At 36.2% G+C, this 19,927-nt stretch overlaps 1 protein-coding gene across 1 annotated transcript in view; it reads right to left on the reverse strand.

The window, feature by feature from the left end:
• Positions 1-392: 392 nt before the first annotated feature.
• The window catches only part of LOC134263797 (zinc finger CCHC domain-containing protein 8-like), an 88,335-nt gene continuing 68,800 nt past the window's right edge, over positions 393-19,927 (reverse strand). The window contains exons 6-8 of the mRNA XM_062746179.1: positions 14,853-14,930; positions 4,638-4,740; positions 393-1,165 (exon numbers count right to left, since the gene is read on the reverse strand). Of these exons, the coding sequence (XP_062602163.1) occupies positions 513-1,165; positions 4,638-4,740; positions 14,853-14,930 (834 nt within the window). The 3' untranslated portion in view covers positions 393-512. The remainder of the gene's footprint in view (positions 1,166-4,637; positions 4,741-14,852; positions 14,931-19,927) is intronic.

Genomic DNA, 19,927 nt, shown 5'->3' on the forward strand with positions numbered 1-19,927 from the left:
ACTATCGCATAAGCTAACCTGGTCTCTGACCAGTAGAGCTAAAAATGACAATTCCCAAATATTAGAATATTGAAGTTATTTATCAAATAGTTGCATGTATCAATCTTTTGGGGTTGTCTTTTTTTTAAAATTATTCCACTAAAATTTCTTTCATAAGCAATTCCAGTTAAGTCTACTCTTTAAAATAATGATGGGATGAAAACGAAGTCACAATTCAGTAAATGCCTGCAACTAGTTACTTTGGAGATGGAATTAACAGCATTGGTGGCATTCTTCTTATGTTAAAATTTTACATGCTGAAGAAATTGTTCAGCAAAAAAGTATTTTTACAGTTCCTTTCAAACCTTTTTGCATAAAAGACTTAAATTGTTGCAACTACATAAAACATAAGATTTGATACAACATTTTATCATGAATGAATTGCTGCAAAATATGAACAGTATAAAAGTATGAAATTGTGTCATCAATTTGTGATCAATGTTTAATTCTGATCACTTTCTGCAATTTAAGAATTACTTTTTCTTTTTCATAGTTCTGACTTTATTTATAAGGTCTCTGATTTTGTCAAATGTTCCAGTGGCGTCTGGTAGATTCTCATACGGAATGTGATCCTCTATACCTTCACCAAATTTAGAAGAATCAGGCAATGACTCAACTGGTCCCTTTAAAATGGGGGTACCATAATCCTTGGATATAGAATTGCTCTGATGTAAACTGCTAAGAGGGTTCACATCACTGAGGGAAATGTTGGGTGTTTGAGGTGTGCTAGGACATGATCCACCAGAACCAAGCTCACCAAATGTCTGTATAGAAGAGATTGAATCTGTCCTCTTTAGAATTTTCTGCTTTAGGGCCAGGAGTCCGGCCACCTCCGAGTTACTGTCCTCATCACTGGTTACACAGCTATCCAGCAGATCTGTATCAGCCTCACCTGACACCAGCTTCTCCTGTAACAGCTTTAGCTGCCCTTCCAGTTCCTCCAGTGAAGGAGACTCAGATCTCTCTGATTCTGTCATTGAGATCTCTCGCGCTACCTTGGGTAGACTCAGCTTTGGGACTGGTGGAGTGTGGGGTGGAGTTTCTTTGGGTAGGGGTGGCCTTGTAGGAGGAGTATCCAAAGGTAAAGGTGGTACAAAGACATGGCCATTGACAGATTTTACAGTTCCTGTAAACAATGCAATTTTAATGTGGTGTGAACATGTTATTTCATGAATGAATTATTCAAAACAATTGTTTTTTACAGAAATTTATTTCTCTCATTAAAACATTTCCCTTAAAAAATGTTTTCTTTCAGGTCATTGTATTTTATTCTTTTGTTGAGTTTTGAGCAATACGGCACAGGTTATCTGTGCTATATCTTTTCAATAAACTGAAAGCTAAATTCTTCTTAGTGGGTTTATTACAGAAGTGATTTCAAAGGAACTTCATTATACCTATGATACAACTGTATTCATTAATAATCACAATAAGTTTGGTTGAAAGTACTGCAATTTCAAATGGGCATTAAAAAAATAGAAACTGTAGAATGTCAAGGTTTTCCTTTCTGGAAAAGGTAAAACTGTTAAGTAATAAGAAAATCACAAGAGGGTATTTCACTATATACAGAGCTTGTTAAGAATTGTTAAACATTTAAGGCTTAAGATAGAAGATCTCAATCACATTTGTATAATAATATACTGTATACAGGGTTATTTTCACCTTCTTTCATTTTCGCCCTTTCACACTTACAAAAAGAGCCAAGACCACTTCGGCCATTTTTGGCACTGAGCATTTCTCAAATGTTGAAACTGTTTGGATTTGGTTGACAATGCATTATTTATTACTTGAACCCTTGGTGACTTTGTATCTATTGAATATGACATAATTTTCTCTTTAGTACGTGCAATTTGACGTCATGAAATTAGTCCCTTTTCCCATATCTGTAGACGTTTTGACGTCATAGTTACATTTCTGATAACATTACGTCATGGACTCGAGATTCCACTGAACACTTTGATTGGTTAAAATAACCAATAAATATTCATAAGGGAGTAGTTCCAGGGAGTAGCTCTGATTTCTCAGGGAGTAGTCCTCAGATGAGGGAAAGAGTCTCTTCTCGGGGAAATAGGCAGTGTTATGGTATTAATTTTATACAGAGTTATTACAGTAGAGGTATAATAATCAGGTATATGACGTCACTGATACATCAATGGAAAGTGAATTCAACCTGAATAACAGAGCCAATTTTAATCTAAATATTACCCTTGGAGGCGAAAATGAATTATATTTTGAAAATAAATTATTCGTAATTTTCTTCAGTGTATCGATTCTAAATACTGTAGATCACTAGATTTTCATGACACCTTATTTTCGTGAGATAGTCATTGCCTCTTTATTAGCGAGACAAAATGTTCATAAATTCTGGTGATTGCTTGATATAATCTATAGGAATACTAATATACGCAAAAATCATATTTTCGCGAGCACTTTGTCTCTCGTAATTACGCGAAAATAAAGTTCTCGCGAATAAAACGTGATTTACAGTATTTCACTAGGATTCCGATAAAGAGGTGTTTAGCAGATTTACCGATGCCACTGGAGATAACTCTTGCATCGCAGAATTTCATAAAAATGTCAAAATATTTTGCCAGAAAACTACTGTCAAAAGTGTTTTTCCCACCGATTTTATTTTTAAAAAAAAAAGATGAAATATTACTAGATTTAGTTAAGTGTGAATTATAGTCCTGTTAAAATGTATTAGAAATTTCAGTTCTTTGTTTCTGACCTACATTCAATGGTTTATATAGGGGAATTCAAAAACACAAAACACAAGGATATTTTACTTAATACACAATTTTCAAACAAATCTTCAATTACATTATTCCTTTTGGACTACATTGATATTGTTTTTAATTAAATATCAAATATTCCTCACATTCGATATGTGCCTATTAATACAATACTGCCTGGTTTTTCGGTGGACTGCCTCTTAAAAATAACCAAGCGTTGAAGCATTTCTTCGATATCTTATATAGAGCACAACCTCTGATCCAAAATATGAAGATCTGTTTCTGAATATCATATAATATGCTTTAATTCTTGGATCAAGGGCTATGATCATATTTTAATTTTTTTCTGAAGGTAGGCAAATACCCTGTTTTCTGCAATATTCAAGAACATTGCACTTTGATAAAACTGGATATCTGGATACTCAAACAGAAATTTTATTATAGGAAATAAAAGCAATCAGCCTCTACTTTATTTTTGTCCCCCGCTTGAAAAGTGGGGGATATTAATTTGGGTTTGTCCGTCCGTCCGTCCGTCCTTCTGTCTGTCTGTAACGCTTTCGTTTCCACACAATATCTCGAGAACCCTTTGAGCTTTTGCAATGAAATTTAGCAGAGCAACTCCCTATGGACTAAAGACCCCTATTGATTTTGAGGTCAAAAGGTCAAAGGTCAAGGTCATAAATAAGCAAATTCTGTCTGTTAAAACACTTTCGTTTCCACACAATATCTCTAGAACCCTTTGAGCTATTGCAATGAAAATTTACATAACAACTCCCTGTGACCTAGTGAAGACCCCTATTGATTTTGAGGTCAAAAGGTCAAAGTTCAGGGTCGTAAATTTATACATTCTGTCTGTGTGTAACACTATCATTTCCGGGCGATATTTATAGAAGATTTTGAGCTTATGCAATGTAATTTTATACCAAAACTCCCTAGGACCTCTCTCACCCCTCTCAAAGTGCCCCGCCCCATTTGTTTTATTAGTATTTATAGTATTACATGTCGCTATTTTTAACGCAGGGGCATGAGGAGAGTTACATGTATTGCGTATAAAACAGGTTCTCGGCGGACTTTATGTTCTTATTACATCTATTAGAACTGTTTAATAAAGGCTAAATAAATCAAACACCATGGATTGTGTAAAATTTTGAGAATATCGAACATGATTACATGTATGTGACTTCAGTTCTGCATATACTTCACCCTGTGTAAAGCGATTCCGTGGTCTAGTGGTTATGTCTCTCGCTTCAAATGCGAGAGGTCCAGGGATCGAATCTCGGTCGATCCTTTCTTTTTTTTTTTTTTGAAATACTTTTTTTTACTAAATGATAGTATTCAGCATGTGAAATGAAAAATTTATGAGGTTATAAAATCATCATTACAGTGTGATAAATATTCTATAATAAAAAAATCTTCTAAACACATAATAAAGAATAAGCAATCAAATCTTTATATGCATATTGACATACATGTATTTTATTTGCTTCAGAATACATGTATACATTTAATAATTCTACAAATTCAGTCAGGGGGAGCCGACTTTTTCCCTAAGCGGGGGACACGAATTCTCTGAATTAGCTTGTTATATTTGAATTGGGAGGGAGAATGATAGTCAATTAATTGATACAAGCACAGGGCCATTTTATGCAAAAAGTGAACCTAGATCTTTTGCCTCATTTTAAATTTGCTCCGTCACAATTCTATTTAAGAATTTGTATTGTCTTCTCTGAATTTGTCCCATCTTAAATTCAACCCTTGGTCTAGATTGAAAGGGGTGAAAATGAAATGGAGGCAAAATTTTCCCTATATACAGTACTCTGAATCTGTATTTGGGATGCACAAAAATCCCCTTTCAGTAATAATTTTTACCTTCTTCCTCAATATCCATGTCATCACCTTCCTCTGACCTCAGTTTCTGTCGCCTTCTCTCAGATTCTGTGCCATCCTCAAATTTCCTTTTCCTGCTTTCTGCCTAGTTTAGAAGAAATAGAATGCTTTGCACTTTCAAATCAATAAATAGAGCAAACTGTTATTGAAGGTCACATTAATTTCCACACATCTTATTTACCCAGGAGAGGTACAGTTATTTGTTATTTAAAAGCATACCAATTATTTTGCAAACTGTGATATTTGTGAGCTGTGTTATCAAGCCTAGAAAAAAATTGTTTGTTTCCGCTTTCAGGCCGAAAAAATATAGCCATTAGGGTAGGTAGGTAGGCAATTTTTTTTTGTTGAAAAATTTCTTTATGCTTCTTTAATCAAAACATGTATAGAAGTAACATTAATGACAAATGAAATGGTGTTTTCAAGCATTTCTGTGACTTAAACTTATAATAGAAAGGTGATCCAAACTTCTTTCTGTCTTGAAAAGCTTGCAAAATTGGAGGCTATAATTCCCTGGGTGAAATCTTGCACATCATGGGAAAAAAGCATTAAAAAATATTTAGGGTCGGCACTATATATTAGGGTCGGTCGGGAAAGCGGAAACAAACATATTTTTTTTCTAGGCCTGACACCCCTGTCAACGTGCAATCGGCAATGCTGATGCGATCGGCAACACAGATCGTAAAATTCAACTACATGAGGAAGATGGGGTTAAATAAAACAATATTTTGTCATATTTCTTCGCGATTTTGCTTTAACATTTCTGACTTTTGAGGTGCAACTAGGCATATTTAACACTATAAAAGTCCTTTGCGCATTAAAAATCACCGTATCTTTTGTAAAGTTAAGATTTCCTTGAACAGAATTGTCCTAATGTTACACACGAAGCTCGTTTAAGTGGTATTTCTTACCTTATTATGTATACTCTACAGTCCAAAAGGCACACACGCAATATTCTAAATGGGTAAATCATAAATGTTTCCGATTTGAAGTTCGTTATCAAACAGAGAGCGTCAAAATAACGGTTTGAAGTGAACACATGGCAAACGATTTGGCGATCGGCAACGACTCTAAATGCGGTCGTACAACAAAGAAAATATGATAAATATGCGATCGTGCAACTTGAAATTTATAAAATACTTTTTATGAAATATAGTAATAGATAACCAAGTGTTATGGTTTAAAAGTTTGTCGAAATAGAACTGGACACCGAGCATTTGATTTTCAAGAGGGAAAAAGCGAATTTGACTGACGTTCTAGTCTATTAGTTGAATAATGTCCACATTTTAAGAGAATTGAAAACTCCATGGAACCCTGAAGCTTGCAGTATTGTCACCTGAATATTTTTTAAAAAAGATACCGACAAAGTGTTACAAGGGCCGAATTTTAGCATTATAGAACAAGAGGCCCAAGGGCCTTGAATCGCTCTTCTGATAAATTGTACAACCTATCACTTGTATTTGAAGCCTCTAACCCTAAGTATCCTAAAACCCAAGTTGCATCAACTGATAAAAAGTTTTGATGATTCTTAGCCAATTAGGACTGAAGATATTTTAATAAAGCTATTAAAAAAAACCATGAGTTGACCTACTTTAAGATTGAAGTTTTCTGAGGACTCAAGATTCATTAATAGACAAACTAAGATTGAAGATTCTAAGCCATTATGTATTTGAGATATTCAAAAGTAGGTCACCTTGACCTACTTTTTGGTCTACATTCTTGGAAAACCCAAGATGCATCAACTGACAAAGTTTGATGATTCTAAGCCAATAAATACCTGAGATATTCAAAAGTATGTCACCATGACCTACTTTTTGGTCGACATTCTCTGAAAACCCAAGAGGCATCAACTGACAAAGTATGATGATTCTAAGCCAATAAGTACCAGAGAAACTTAAATATAGCCATAAAATGTCAAAAGTAGGTTATCATGACCTACATTTTAGTCGACATTTATCAGAGTCCCAAAATGCATCTGCTGACAAACTTTGATAATTCTAAACCAATAAATACCTGAGATATTCAAAAGTAGGTCACCGTGACCTACTTTTTGGCCAACATTCTCTGAAAACCCAAGAGGCATAAACTAACAAAGTTTGATGATTTTAAGCCAATAAGTACCGGAGATACTTAAATATAGCCATAAAATGTCAAAAGTAGGTCATTGTGACCTACTTTTTGGTCGACATTCTCGGAAAACCCAAGATGCATCAACTGACAAAGTTTGATGATTCTAAGCCGATAAGTACTGGAGATACCTAAATATAGACATTAAATGTCAAAAGTAGGTCATCGTGACCTACATTTTGGTTGACATTTATCACAGGCCTAAGATGCATCTGCTGACCAAGTTTGATAATTCTAAGCCAATAAATACCTGAGATATTCAAAAGTAGGTCACTGTGACCTACTTTTTGGTCGACATTCTCTGAAAACCTAAGAGGCATAAACTAACAAAGTTTGATGATCATAAACTGATAATTACCAGGAATACATAAATGTAGCCATTAAATGTCAAAAGTAGGTCACCGTGACCTACTTTTTGGTCGACATTCTCCGAAAACCCAAGATGCATCAACTGACAAAGTTTGATGATTCTAAGCCGATAAGTACTGGAGATACATAAATATAGCCATAAAATATTGAAAGTAGGTCACCGTGACCTAATTTTTGGTCGTCACTCTCCGAAAACCCAAGATGCATCAACTCACAAAGTTTGATGATTCTAAGCCAATAAATACCTAAGATACTGAAATATAGCCATAAAATGTCGAAAGTAGGTCACAGTGACCTACATTTTGGTCGACATTTTTCAGAGTCCCAAGATGCATCAGCTGACCAAGTTTGATGATCATTGGTCTGAAGGTAATCAGAATATGCCTCTTAAACAATTTGAAAACAAATGCCTGCAAAATTCTAAAAGTAGGTCACAGTGACCTACTTTTACTTAAATATGTTTTAAGGTCCCAAGATGCAGCAACTTACAAGATTTGATGATTCTAACCCTCTCAGTGTCTGAAATAATGGGATGAAATGTTTTAAAAAGGATAAGTCATAAAGTTCAAAAAGTAGGTCACGGTGACCTACTTTTAAGTTGACATTGTTCAAGGACCCAAGATGCATCAACTGACAAAGTTTGATGATCATAGGCCTTAAAGTGTCCAAAATATGCCTTCAAATCAATTTGAAAACAAATGCCTGCAAAATTAAAAAAGTAGGTCAACGTGACCTACTTTTGAGTTAACATGATGTGACGTCCTAAGATGCATCTACTTACAAGATTTGATGATCCTAGTCCTTATAGTAAGCAAAATATAGACATTTTCATTAATTGTAAATTTAGGTCAACTTTGAAGTGACCTTGAGACCACGCCCTTTGCCCCAGGGTCATGCCTTGAACAATTTTTAATCTTCAACATATCCTGATCATTGTATGTAAGTTTGGTGAAAATCTGCCTGGTGGTTCTGGAGAAGAAGATTTTTTTGCAACCAGTACTTTTGGTTTTGTTTTCCTGATTATCTCCCCTTGTTTTAGGATCCCAACCCTTATTTTAGTATAAATGGTAGCCCTTGGGCCAAGGATACCCTGTGACAAATTTGACACTGATTGGCCAAGGGGTTCTCGAGTTATGGCCCATATTCTAAAAAGTTAACGCACACCGCACACCGCACAAATGGCCATAGCATTAGCTCTTTGAGCCTTTGGCTCAGAAGAGCTAAAAACAAGAGGCCCATGGGCCACATCGCTCACCTGAGTAACTTGGGTGATGCAGTTCTTTACCAGATTCCCCCTCTTGCTATACCTATCATGCCCCACTACCCCCTTCCCTTTTATGATTTTAAAACTTTAGAATCTACACTACCCCAGGATGCTTTCACATAAGTTTCAGCTTTCCTGGCCCTGTGGTTCTTGAGAAGAAGATTTTTAAAGATTTGTTCTATATATTTCTATGTAAAACTTGGATTCCCTATTGTGGCCCCGCCCTACCCCAGGGGGTCATGATTTTAACAATTTAATATCTAAACTATCCAAGGATGCTTCCACATAAGTTTCAGCTTTCCTGGCCCTGTGGTTCTTAAGAAGAAGATTGTTTAAGATTTGTTCTATATATATCTATGTAAAACTTGGATTCCCTATTGTGGTCCCGCCCTACCCCTGGGGGTCATGATTCTAACAATTTACTATCTACACTACCCAAGGATGCTTCCACATAAGTTTCAGCTTTCCTGACCCAGTGGTTCTTGAGAAGAAGATTTTTAAGTGACCCCACTCTATTTTTGTCTTTTCTTGATTATCTCCCCTTGTAAGGGGACTTGGTCCTTTATTTTAACAATTTAAACTCCCCTTCACCCAAGGATGCTTTGTACCAAGTTTGGTTAAAATTGGCTTATTGGTTCTTGAGAAGAAGTCGAAAATGTGAAAAGTTTACAGACGGATGGACAGACGGACGGACGACGGACAAAATGTGATCAGAAAAACTCACTTGAGCCTTCGGCTCAGGTGAGCTAAAAAAGGTTTTATTGTCTATGGAAATGGCAGTTCAATTACAGGGGTTGGCATATACTAGTATATCAAAAACTTAAATTTTCAGAAATTGAAAAAAAAACGTTTTAACACTATAAATACACTGATCAAATGAATTGGCATATCTTGCAATTTTACTGAAATTTTCAGTACATAGAAAATGTGTTATCATAACAGCATTATGTACATTATATTTTTATTTATTGAAAATTGTTGTAATTATAGTATAACTTTTTAAAATTGATTGACAATATCGGGAAAGTTGAAAAACAATCCAAATCACAATAGTTAAACTTTTTTTTTATATTAATAAGATGATTGCCCACTTTTTTGCAGTATAGTCAAATCGGGGTAATTTGCAGCTGGTTATTTATGAATAAAATTTGGTTGTTCAAACACCCCCTCCCTCCACCCCACAAAATTGATTTTTGAGTTTGGAGAATGTTCCTTATTTATATTTTGTTTGTCAAACTATCTAAGAAAATCTGCATGGACTTTTTTTAATGGGGGTGGGTGGGGGGGTGTGTGTGTGTGTGAAACTGTTGTGACATTGCGGTAAAATTCCTACTACGCATTTTGAGCCATCAAACTCTTTTTCAATAGTACCTCTTTAATCTATAGGTAACTTTAATTTCTGTTTTCTAATATTAATGTAGGACAATTTTAAGAGTTGAAAAAGATATATTACAATGACTGACTGCTTAATTTAAATGTAAAATATATATTATACATCAAAATAAACTCTCTGAGAAGAAGTATCTCAGATTTGTGCTATTCTTATTTTGTGTGTTATACGATCGCCTTTTCCATGTTGTACGATCACTTTATCAAAAGATACATGTCGTTGACGATCGCCTCTCGGTTGTCAAATTTTCCAATTAAAATTTGTTTTGAGGATTATGTATGTAGTTTTAATTCTAAAAATATTTAGATCATACTTCCAGGAACCGTTACATAACAAAAGCAGGAAACATTCTTAGATAATAACAACAATTATTTAAGAAATAAATAACAAGTTTATAAACTTCAATGGGAATTGAAGTGGGTCGGTCACGTGATCAAATCCTGTGAAGGCCGAAGGCCTTCTCAGAAGATTTGATCACGTACCGACCCACTTCAATTCCCATTGAAGTTTATAAACTTGTTATTTATTACTTATATATACATTTGAGACTGACAATTGAATATTTTCGAATTTAAATTATTGCAATAACCGTCCGTTGTAGATTTTGAAAAATGACGCAAGATGTAAATCGGCTTGCATGGCGGTTACGCTTCGAATTCATTAGGCTAAGGAATCTATTTCGAAGGGAATATTTTGTGATAGGCTACTTGTGATCAGTAATAGTGAACAGATTGTTGTCTGGGAATATTTTATTCGTGAAAAATGATAATCGATGCTGAAAAGACACAAGAAACACGTCCGAAGTTTGATGAAAAAAGTTGGAGGAATTTCGGTCGCTGGAAAGGGATGGATGGATCCGATGGATTGAGACACTTGTCCGAGCCAGTTAATTTGCAAATTGATCAAAAACATTCCACGGTTTCAGTAACTAAAGGCATACTTATCGTAAAACACTGATAAACACGGAGACACTGGCGACAGCTTTACATTGAACTACGAAAACGCCGAGGTGTTTGGCAGCTGTTCATGGCATGATTGCAAAGATATTTTCCAACAGATTTACACATTTATCGTGAGTAAAATTTAAAGATAAAATAAAAGTTTATCCTGAAAATTTAACCAAAGGTCTATCCAAAAAATAAGGATGAACATTAGAGACTGTGCAGCTGACAAAAGTGAAGAAAAATGTACACAGGTTGAATCGATAGCCCCAAAACTGTATGAAATACTTATTTACATTTAAAATAAAATAGCTATCATTTTACTTGCTTATTTTATTCATTTTTATACATGAAAAGCAAGTAGAGCAGGTCATTTTATAATTTATGTACCGGTAGATATTATTGCGCCGTGTGATTACCGTATTTGGCCGAGTATAATACGCATTGATGTAAAATACGCACCCCCCTTTTTGAGCCTGAAACTGAGGAAAAAAACGCAGTTCGGATGTATTATACGCAGCAGAAAATTTTATCAATCGGCGTTATGAACTTTGAAAATCGCGGTAATTTACTACGAAAATCGGCGCGGAAAAAAAGTGCCGAAAATTTGCAGAACGCAATATTTTTTTTTTCAATGCGTATTTTTTTTTCTTAATCCATACTTTCCATATTCCAGCAAGCCAGAAAAATAATTTATTTCAACAAAGCATGAGAAAATGTTGCGTAAAAAAGTATTAACAGAGTTTGTTGTTTTATATTTCATACGATGGTATTGAAATTATACGTCGCCATATTCTTTGGCAAAATTATTTTAATTCAAAAAAGCACGAGATATTGTTGCAAGTTTTACAAGTTGTTATAATTATTTTAGTTTGTAGGTAATCATGGTGAAAATTATGTTAATTGAACAGCGTGCCCGATATGGCAACATCAAAGTAGTAATAGACTACGATTTTCCTCGTTTGAACTTGAAATTAATTAAATAAATAGCTGTTGTTATGAAAATAAAACCTAATTTAACAAGCGTATAAGGTGTAGTTATCAACACACTTCCAAAGCTGTGAAAAACGATGTACAAAGCTGGGATATCGATCCCTCATTAATTAGAAAAATGATACCGATAAAAGCCATTTAATTACTGCAGTAAATAAATTACTGTCTGTAAAAACAATTCTTTGGTAGGGAAATAAAAAATTGAATCATTGCCCTAAGAATTTCCACTGCATAAAGATGGGTAAAGTACGACAGTCGTTTACTGCGAAGGAAAAGTTAAAAGTTATCGCGTACGCCGAGGCCCATGGAAACCGTGCAGCAGGCAGAGAGTTTTCCATCAACGAGGCAAACGTGCGACTCTGGCGACGACAGAAGGACAGACTGCATCAGCTACCGAAGTCCAAGATGGCAGACAGAGGCCGCACAGCGTTTTTCCCTACCGTAGAGACTGAACTACTCACGTGGGTTACTGATCGCAGACAACAGGGGTATGGTGTGTCGACAGCCGAACTTCGCCTACAAGCACTCAAGATCGCCAAGAAAGATCCGAAAGCTCAAGACTTCAAAGCATCGGTGGATTGGTGCTATGCGTTTCTCAAGAGACATAAGTTATCCATAAGACGGAGGACACACATTTCCCAGAGACTGCCTGACGATTATGAAGACAAGCTGTCCAGCTTCCAGAGCTTCATGATCAAGATGAGGAAGAAACATCAATACCGCATGTCCCAGATCGGCAACGCTGACCAAACACCATTGACCTTTGATCTTCCTGCCGACACCACCATCCATCCTAAAGGCGCATCAACCGTGTCCATCAAGACAACCGGCAACGAGAAGAACAGATTCACCGTCATGTTAGCTTGCACTGCCGACGGAGGAAAGCTGCCGCCCTATGTAGTGTTTAAAAGAAAAACTATGCCTAAACTGCAGTTTCCCAAGGGAATTATTGTGAATGTGCATCCAAACGGCTGGTTCGACGATGACATTACCAAGGACTGGATCGAGAGAGTGTGGGGTCGACGACCAGGTGCTTGTGTTAACCGTAGTGTCTTAGTGTTGGACGCTTTCCGGTGCCATCGCTCCCCAGCAGTGAAGACTGTGTTGAGAGATTCACATCAGACGGACCTTGCGATCATACCTGGAGGTATGACGAGTGTGTTACAACCACTGGACGTTAGTGTAAATAAACCCATGAAAGTTGCTTTGCGACATAAGTGGAATTCGTGGATGTGCAGCGACGAACACACGTACACCAACCAGGGGCGCATGCGAAAACCCGAGCTGAACACCATCTGTGCATGGATCAAAGAAGCGTGGGATGAACTCGATCCACAGATCATCGTCCGTTCCTTTAAGAAGTGCTGCATATCCAACGCCTTAGATGGATCCGAGGACGATATTCTTTGGGAAGATGTTCCATGCAGATCAGCTGATGAGTGTGATGTAGAGGATGCCGACCGCAACGACATCGTGTACGACGACGATAGTGATGATGACACCCCCCTTTCCGTACTCAGAGACATTTACAAGATATTCGAGAGTGACGACGAGGACGAGGAATTTGAGGGATTCTAAGTGACTGTGACTTGTGGTGAACATTGATCAGTGCTTTTAAACGGTGCTTAAATTAGTATGTGTTGAAAGTTCGAAGAACTGTAGTTATTTTTTAATTTGATTGTTTAACTTGCATGTTGTTGTACAGTCATGTCTTTATGTCAAAAATATTTGAAAGTGAAGTGAAAGACGAAATTTTATGTGTGAACATAGAAACATCTATGTATATTAATGCTTTCAAAAAAAACTCTATTATTTATAAATTATTATCAGTGCGTGTGAAAATAATTTTTAATAATTTTATTACAATGTCTTTGTGTCCCACATACATTTATATATATATTCATGTCTCTGATGCTCGTTATGATTTGTTTTAACTTAATAAAATAATTGAAAAAAAACTTTTGATTTCTTTACAAGCTGTTTACGCCCTAGGGGATGTCATAATCATCGAGGTCAAAGCACAGGTGTCTACAACAATGAACTTTAATTGTTACGTAAACATGGAAAGCTAGAGGTGGAGCAAGCTAGATAAAAGTGTAAATTCAGGTGAAATGAATCTCCAAAGATTTATTAAAATAAATTGGTAATGTATTTTATTACAAGCGATTATATATTATTCTATCCATTGAAATTAATGATTGATTAGGTTGATTACGAAAATGTGGCTAAGGCCCGGATCATGTACACTTCTATTAAAAACAGCTGTAATGGCGGCATAATGGCGGCAGACACGGAGAGATGATGAATAGACAGCTCAAATACATTTTAACTGGTTATTTTAAAATAATTTATCTATAAATACTTTAGATATGCATCAATTTCTACAATCATACGACCCAACAATAATTTCCTAAGGGTTAAATATAACGGTAAGCAGCAATAAAGCGATCTATATATAGGCTATGTCTGTGGTTCATACTAATCCTGCAGTTTCACCTGGACGAAAAAAACCTGGTCAAATCCCATTGTGATGTATAATACGCATACCTTTCTCACAGAAATTTATTTTAGAAAAAAAGTGCGTATTATACTCCCCGAATTACGGTAGGTCATGTAGCATTTCTGACATCTGACAAACTTCATACAGAATTGAAGATATTTTCTCTCTGTATGTTTATATAATGGAGAGATACCACAAATGTATATATAAACTATTTCAAAGCATGGAAATTTGATGTTTTGAACATTGTCGATTTGATCAAAAACATTTGCACAGAAACTGTTTGGCAAATTTACTTTCAGTGAATCCTAAATTGTAGATAATTATCTAAATTAAAAGTTCTCTAATTTAATTTACAGCTGGTTACACTCAAGCACACACAATACTGTTATAATTTACCACCTACGACACTTTCTTCTTCAATGTTTTGATCTGTGTTGCCGATCGCATCAGCGTTGCCAATCGCGCGTTGACAGGGGTGGTTATGAAAATTGAATAATGGCTAGGAGAAGGAAGTAGCATTTTGAAAACTGTTCACAGTCAGAAAGACAACAAGTTATTTTTTTCACAACATAAGCACTTTTAATCAAGTGAAAAGCAATTATTTATACCATACCAATTCTTGTAAATCCCTTTTCAGTGTTGTAACAAGTTGGCAATGCTGCATTGGAAGATATCCATATTTTTCATATTCCTACAGACACAACCAAAATATATGATGTATACTGGTATCACAGGCACCCTACTTCATTTTATTTCAAGAGGCCCATGGGCCACATCACTCAACTGAGCACTGTGGCTAGAAAAAAAGCAGAAATCAATTCAGTATTGACAAGTTTAAAATCCATAGGTGGTACCAATCTACCATTAAAAAGGAGGGACTACAATTTGAGCAAACTTAAATATTTTAATTTACACTAACTTGATAATGCCTGCATATTTCTGTGCCTAATTATGGCTTTTTTACCCTTTACATTTGAACTTACACTGTGCCCCCTCCCCCCAGGCATCATGGATAGAGCAAAAACAAATCTACACTACCTGAGGATGCTTCTAGATAAAAATGATTAATCATGGCTTTGCTGTGTTTGTGAAGAAGATTTTTACTGATTTTTCTTGTATACACATGTATTACTATGTCAAAATTTGCTTATCAATTGTGCATGGCCCCACCCTACACCCAGGGGTCATGAATTGAACAAACTGGAATATACATTTCTATGTAAAACTTTGTCTGTTGTGGCCCCACTCAACTCCTGTGGGTCTTGATTTGAACAAAATTGAAACTACCCGAGAATGTATCCCCATAATTTTCATCTTTCCTGGCACAGAAGTTCTATTATCATGTCGGGCAACATATTGCTATTGTAAGCATGAAAAATTTGTTCACGCTGTTTCTCAGAGATGGCTGGGACAATCTTCCTGAAACTTTCCTCAAAAGATGATCAGTGAGGATGTTCAGCTTCAAAATGGCTACTGTTACCATGGATATGTGCAAATAGTGACGGATTTTGTCTGGGAGTGTTCTCTCTGGTCTTTTGAAAATTCATCATGAAACTTTGTTATATTAATGATTAGTTATTAAAGTTGTGCGATTGGCATTTAAAAATTTCAAATAATCGATTGTTGCCATGCAAACAGGGGAAAAGTGAAAATTCTTTAACTTTGATTTTCTCAGTAACTGCTCAAACAATCATTTTGAAACTTCGAAGGATAATTCTTTGCAATGTGTCAGTGTGATTTCTATTAAAACAAGAGGCCCATGGGCCACATTGCTCACCTGAGCACTGTGGCTAGGAAAAAGCAGAATTGGTTTATACTTGAAAAGCTTAAATCCAAAAGTAGTCCAAAGACCAATCATGGCTTTGCTATTCTTGAGAAGAAGATTTTTAAAGAATTTTCCTATATATTTCTATGTAAAACTTTGGTTGGCCATTTTGGCCCCGCCCTACCCCCGGGGGTCATGATTTGAACAAACTTGAATCTACACTACCTGAGGATGTTTCTCCATAAGTTTCATCTTTCCTGGCATAGTGGTTCTTGAGAAGAAGATTTTTAAAATATGCAACCAAATTTTCATTAATTCCCAATTATCTCCCCTTGAAAATGAGGGCGTGGCCCTTCATTTGAACAAACCTGAATCCCCTTCACCCAAGGATACTTTGTGGCAAGTTTGGTTGAAATTGGCCCAGCGGTTCTTAAGAAGAAGTCGAAAATGTGAAAAGTTTTCAGACAGACAGACAGCTAGACGGACAGACGGACGGACGGACGACGGACAAAATGTGATCAGAAAAGCTCACTTGAGCCTTCGGCTCAGGTGAGCTAAAAAGTGTGGTCAAAGGTCAAAGGAAAGGTCAAGGTCGAAATATGTTGATGCAGTTGCATAGCTCTCATCAATATCTATCAGCATATGAAGTTTGATGAAAATACCTTGGATAGTGTCTTTGAAACTGAGCTTTGAACAGAGCTAAATGCAAAGTGTGACAGAAGAACAGAAGGACGGAAGGACAGTAGGATGGAAAGACGGAAGGACAGAAAGAAGGAAGACGGACATGACAAACACTATATGCCCTGGCCATATTCATGGCGGGGCATAAAATTGGCAACATATTTGGGTTATTTGTACTATTACTTCAAGTTCTTGGTGGGGTATTATGATACATGTATTTGATCATACCTGGGATGTTAAACACTCTTTTATCAGGTCTGGACGATTTTCAAATGGAGAGCGATAACCGTGAATTGCTATAAATACGCAGAATAAGCAAGGTGCTAGTCCTTCTGACCAATCAGATAACAGCATTTAGACAAACCCGTGTGAAAATAAATAAAAATGGTTTTAAAGTTTTTTGCTCAAAAGATTTTTTAGAACAAACTTTTTGTCAACTTTATTCACATATAGGAATAATATAATATCTATGACAATTCTACCGTGAACAAACACTACTTGAAAGCTTAGAATACATTTAAGTGGGATTAAAAATCTTCACGAGGAGGTAGGAATCCAAAAAGTTTTACTTGCTTTAACAAGAGGCCCATGGGCCACATCGCTCACCTGAGAAGCTTTGACCATTCTGTTCTTTACCAGATTTCCCCCTTGTAATACATAATGCATCCCCACCCTACCCCACTGATCATAATTCAGACATTTTGAAATCTACACTACCCTAGCATGTGCACATAAGTTTCAGCTTTTCTGGCCCAGTGGTTCTTGAGAAGAAGATTTTCAAAGATTTTTCCTATATTTTTCCTATATACAGCTTACTCCACTTATATTGAACTCGCTTATTTTGAAATTCTGCTATTTTGAAATAGAAATAAATCCCCAGTTTTTGCCTCTCATATTCTTTGCATTAAAATAACGGCTATATTGAAATCGGATATATTGAAATTTCGCTTATATTGAAGCCACTGATTTGTCCCCACAGGTGATAATGAGTTGTTTTCATAACGGTTATATTGAAGTACTCCCTAGCGGCTGTCATTATGGTTGGTGACAGTAATTATGCCTGACTGACCAGTTGATATACAAAGGTGTGAATAATTAAGTTTTCATCTTATGTGTTTTTATACTGCATGCTCTTACGAAATAAAATTCTTCACTGTTAAATTCTTTGCATCCCCGTATATGATACAGACATATCGAGACTAAACATCTAAACGTACATGTAATATAGTAACCCCCACAGATCTAGGGAAAAAAACTTTGAAATTAAATACGTACTGTTAATGGCTATTGATATGCCTAAATTTGAAATAACTAAGGGATTGATTAACCTGAGTACACTTACGATGAAATACAAACAGCGTTCAGCAGTACTCAACCATTTAAGGCCGGTGATTTTTTTCCAAAACGTAAATAAATGCGATCGGGGAATAATAACGGGGTTGAAGTTTGTCTTTTCAATAAAACAGAAATAAAAAAAAATTAAACTTTCAAGGACTCATATTCTATGTAATCTGCTCACTGTTGTAGACAAATGATGACAAATCAATTTGTTCGGGTTTGTTCTTCTTTATTTTAGATCGGAATTGAACTTGTAAAAATGGCCGCTTCACGATTTCACTTATATTGAATTACGGATATATTGAAATGAATTGCATGGTCCCCTGAATTTCAATATATCCGGAGTAGGCTGTATTTCTATGTAAAACTTTGATTCCCCATTGTGGCCCCGCCCTTTCCCTGGGGGGTCATGATTTTTACAATTTAGAATCTACACTACCCCAGGATGCTTCCACATATGTTTCAGCTTTTCTTGCCCAGTGGTTCTTGAGAAGATTTTCAAATATTTTTCCTATATATTTGTATGTAAAACTTTGATTCCCCACTGTGGCCCCGCCCTTCTCCCGGGGGTCATGATTTGAACAAATTAGAACCTACACTACCCCAGGATGCTTCCATATAAGTTTCAGCTTTTCTGGCCCAGTGGTTCTTGAGAAGAAGATTTTCAAAGATTTTTCCTACATATTTCTATGTAAAACTTTGATTCCCCATTGTGGCCACGCCCTTCTCCCGGGGGTCATGATTTAAACAATTTAGAATCTACACTACCCCAGGATGCTTCCATATAAGTTTCAGCTTTTCTGGCCCAGTGGTTCTTGAGAAGATTTTCAAAGATTTTTCCTATATATTTCTGTGTTAAACTTTGATTCCCAATTGTGGCCCCACCCTTTCCCCGGGGGTCATGATTTTTACAATTTAAAATCTTCACTACCCCAGGATGCTTCCACATAAGTTTCAGATTTTCTGGCCCAGTGGTTCTTGAGAAGAAGATTTCCAAAGATTTTTCCTATATATTTTTATGTAAAACTTTGATTCCCAATTGTGGCCCAGCCCTTCCCCAGGGGGTCATGACTTTTAAAATTTAAAATCTACACTACCCCAGGATGCTTTGACATAAGTTTCAGCTTTTCTGGCCCAGTGGTTCTTGAGAAGAAGATTTTTTAATGACCCCACCCTATTTTTGTCTTTTCTTGATTATCTCCCCTTGTCAGTGGACTTGGCCCTCTATTTTAAAAATTTAAAATCCCCATCACCCAAGGATGCTTTGTACCAAGTTTGGTCAAAATTGGCCCAGTGGTTCTCGAGAAGAAGTCGAAAATGTGAAAAGTTTACAGACGGACAGACAGACGGACGGACGACAGACAAACGATGATCAGAAAAGCTCACTTGAGCCTTCAGCTCAGGTGAGCTAAAAATTAATGTATTTTCACTCTATAATCAATAGAGCCCCACCTAACACCACAACCCCTGACCCTGGGGCCATAAAAATTCACAATTTTGGAAGAGGCATTCTTGCTCATCATAACTATATACTTAGTTAGTTTGTTGAATACCTAGGAGCAGAGAAGAAGATTTTCAAACAATTTCTGCATTTTCTCTATATAATCAATAGAGCCCAGCCCTAACACAAGAACCCCTGACCCTGGGGCCACAAAATTCTCAATTTTGGAAGAAGCATTCTTGCTCATCATAACTATATACTTAGTTAGTTTGTTGAATACCTAGGAGCAGAGAAGAAGATTTTCAAACAATTTCTGCATTTTCTCTATATAATCAATAGAGCCCCGCCCTAACAATAGAACCCCTGACCCTGGGGCCATAAAATTCACAATTTTGCAAAAGCATTCTTCCTTATCATAAATATGTACTTGGTTAGTTTAATTTTAATATAAAGGAGCAGAGAA

The sequence above is a fragment of the Saccostrea cucullata genome, unplaced genomic scaffold (genome assembly GCF_032062105.1).
Source record: "Saccostrea cucullata isolate Sc308-1 unplaced genomic scaffold, CSIRO_AGI_Scuc_v1 ctg1707, whole genome shotgun sequence".
Classification (NCBI taxonomy): Eukaryota; Metazoa; Mollusca; class Bivalvia; order Ostreida; family Ostreidae; genus Saccostrea; species Saccostrea cuccullata.